The 2,500-nt window shown below is 51.5% G+C and overlaps 1 protein-coding gene across 8 annotated transcripts in view; it reads left to right on the top strand.

Annotated features, from left to right (window-relative positions):
* srpk2 (SRSF protein kinase 2) overlaps window positions 1-2,500 on the top strand; it is a 46,301-nt gene that overhangs the window by 13,235 nt on the left and 30,566 nt on the right. Inside the window, exon 1 of one of the 8 annotated variants that reach the window (XM_084671499.1) lies at window positions 161-1,036. The exons of the other annotated variants lie outside the window; for them this stretch is intronic. Within the exon in view, the coding sequence (XP_084527625.1) occupies window positions 999-1,036 (38 nt within the window). The 5' untranslated portion in view covers window positions 161-998. Of the gene's footprint in view, window positions 1-160; window positions 1,037-2,500 lie in introns of those variants that run through there. 8 annotated transcript variants of the gene reach the window in all.

Genomic DNA, 2,500 nt, shown 5'->3' with positions numbered 1-2,500 from the left:
AACCCATCTGCTGACAGAGAGCAAGGAGGAAGATCTCACCGAATCAGAGGAGACGCTGGTGGAAAGGGTAGAGGGAGAAGAGGAGAGCTGGGGAGAGGAGGAGGACAGGGAGAAGGATGGCAGATCTGGGGGGGGGGGGGTCTGTGCTGCGTTGCCCTGAGATACAGCATGTCGTAATATGGCAAGGGGGAGGAAGAGAGGGAGGGACTACGCAGGGAGAGAGAGCGGGGGAGGAGAGGGTGCCTCAAGGAGAAAGGGTTTCATTTACCCTCTGTTGGTCTCGGCCCTCCCACCCCCCTCTCTCTGGGCGGACTTGGTATGCTCCGGCTCGCTCTGGGCTCTGTTGTTGTGCAGAGCTGCAGAGGGCCTGAAAGAGCCAGCTACTGCACTGCTGGAAGAGAGAGAGAGAGACACGGGCAGAGAGACAGACAGAGAGAGAGACAAACAGAGAGAGAGAGAGAGAGAGAGAGAGAGGAGGAGGAGGAGGAAAAAGACGGACTCGCCGGATCGCATGTTTATTTCATCAAGCCGTTCAAGAGGAAGCAGGGAGGCAGACGGACAGGAGAAAATAGCAGCAAACCCTTGAGAGAAAAAAGGGAAAGTGAAAGAGAAAGGGGTCAAGGAGGTGAAGGGAGGGAGGGAGGAAGGAAGGCAGGGGCTCGAGGAAGGGCGTCTGGGAGACAGGAGCAGCGCTGGGTCCCCTGACACGCAGCCACAGCCTGTACAGCTGGCCTTTTTTTTCCCCTCTCCACCTCTTTCTCGGAGCTCCCTCCATCCTTTCTTTATCTCTGAGCAAGAGGAGGGGGAGAGAGAGAGGAAGAGGAGGTGGAGGAGAGGCTGCCCTCCCCCTCTCGCGCACAACCACAGACACCCGGCACAGAAGGAAGGGAGAGAGCGAGGGAGAAGCGAGAGAGAGAGAGAGAGAGAGAGAGGCTGTTTCTTCGTTCCTTGCCGTCTCTCCGTCTCCTGGGCGAGCGAGCGGCTAACAGGCACTGCTCATGTCCGTGAACTCTGAGAAATCCTCGTCCCCCGAAAGGTAACGCATCTCCCTCTCTCTCTTTCTCTTTCTCTCTCTCCCCCTTCTATCCCTCCCTCTCTCTCTTCATCCATCCCCTCTATCACTCTGTCTGTCTACACCGTTCTGTGTGACAGTCATTTTGTTTTGTGCACCGGTACCCCCAACTACCCCCCCCCCCCCCCACCCCCTTCTCCATCTCTCTCCGTCTATCTCTCTCTCTTTCTCTCTCAGTCCGTCACTGGCTTTTCGTCTTCTATTGTCTGTGAAGGTTACCGGGAGCTGACAGGAGAGGAGACGTGCATGTGTCTATTGTTGCACGGTGCCTTAACCTTGCCTCATACCTCTGCAGAAAACGACAACACACACACAAACACACACACACACATACACACACAAACACACACCACACACACACCACTGTCGTGTCTCTTTATGGCACAGGAGCGCAGGGTGCTTACACAGCAAGCGTGTCAACACGTCAACATGAGCTAGCAGGCAACGCCAGCTCTTCTCAGAATCAACATCAACAGTAGTCTAATCACCTGACCAGAAGCACCTGCAACATTACATTCTCCTCCTCATGTTATACCTCACACAGCGGGCTAGAGCATCACATCATCAGGAGACAAATGAGCATCACGAGGTGATCATATCACATCGAAACACCGCAAACTGCAATGCCAGCAGCACATATCCAGTGTTGCATTTTCAACACAAGTACACAAATGTGTGTTGTTTACCAAGTTGTGGTATTTGGCTGATAATGGCTCTACTGTGTTCTACTCGACTTTACTCTTTAACTCTATTCTTACTGCGTGAGTGTGTTCAGCCTCTGGTTTCCGCCATGCTTTTCTCTCGAGTTTTCTGTTTTCCTTCCTTGTCTTTTTTGAGGGTTTAGGTTGGTTTAGGTGCAGTTACGGCCATGATATTAAGCCCTTTGTGGCAGTGCTTGTAAAAAGTAAAACATTTGGTATTGGTTTTTAAGAAATGTGATCTGTGCCTCTACTGTGATAATAGAGAATGCTATTTCCACAATGAGAGTGTAAAGAAAGGAAGAAAATATTTTTTGACGGCGCCGAAAAAACCATTTGAACTGGAAGTGGTGTGTCCAAGGACAGAGCCAGACCTTGTCATCGGTAGATTCTTTAAAGTCGAGCACCCTGAGAGAGGAATGACAGTGAAAAAGCTGATGATCACATGATGACATCAGAGGGTGCCTCATGATGAACTGTGCTACACGCAGTGGGACACCACACCCATGTGTCCTCGGACCCCTTTGGTGTCTGTCTGTCCCCCGGCAACTGCTCTTGAGAACCTTTTTTTTTGCATCTCTGGCACCCCCCTCAAAGTTGACATTCGATTTTCACCCTTTTCTGACCCCACAAACACACACACCTTCCCAACACGACCACAAACAGTTACTTTACAATTCAACCCCCACACGCAGCAACACAGGAGCTCAACCCAACAGAACTATCACAC

The sequence above is a fragment of the Hypomesus nipponensis genome, chromosome 14 (assembly GCF_054491055.1).
Source record: "Hypomesus nipponensis isolate SF chromosome 14, ASM5449105v1, whole genome shotgun sequence".
Lineage (NCBI taxonomy): Eukaryota > Metazoa > Chordata > Actinopteri > Osmeriformes > Osmeridae > Hypomesus > Hypomesus nipponensis.
The sequence above is the reverse complement of the archived record's forward strand: the minus strand, read 5'-3'. Positions and strand labels throughout refer to the sequence as shown.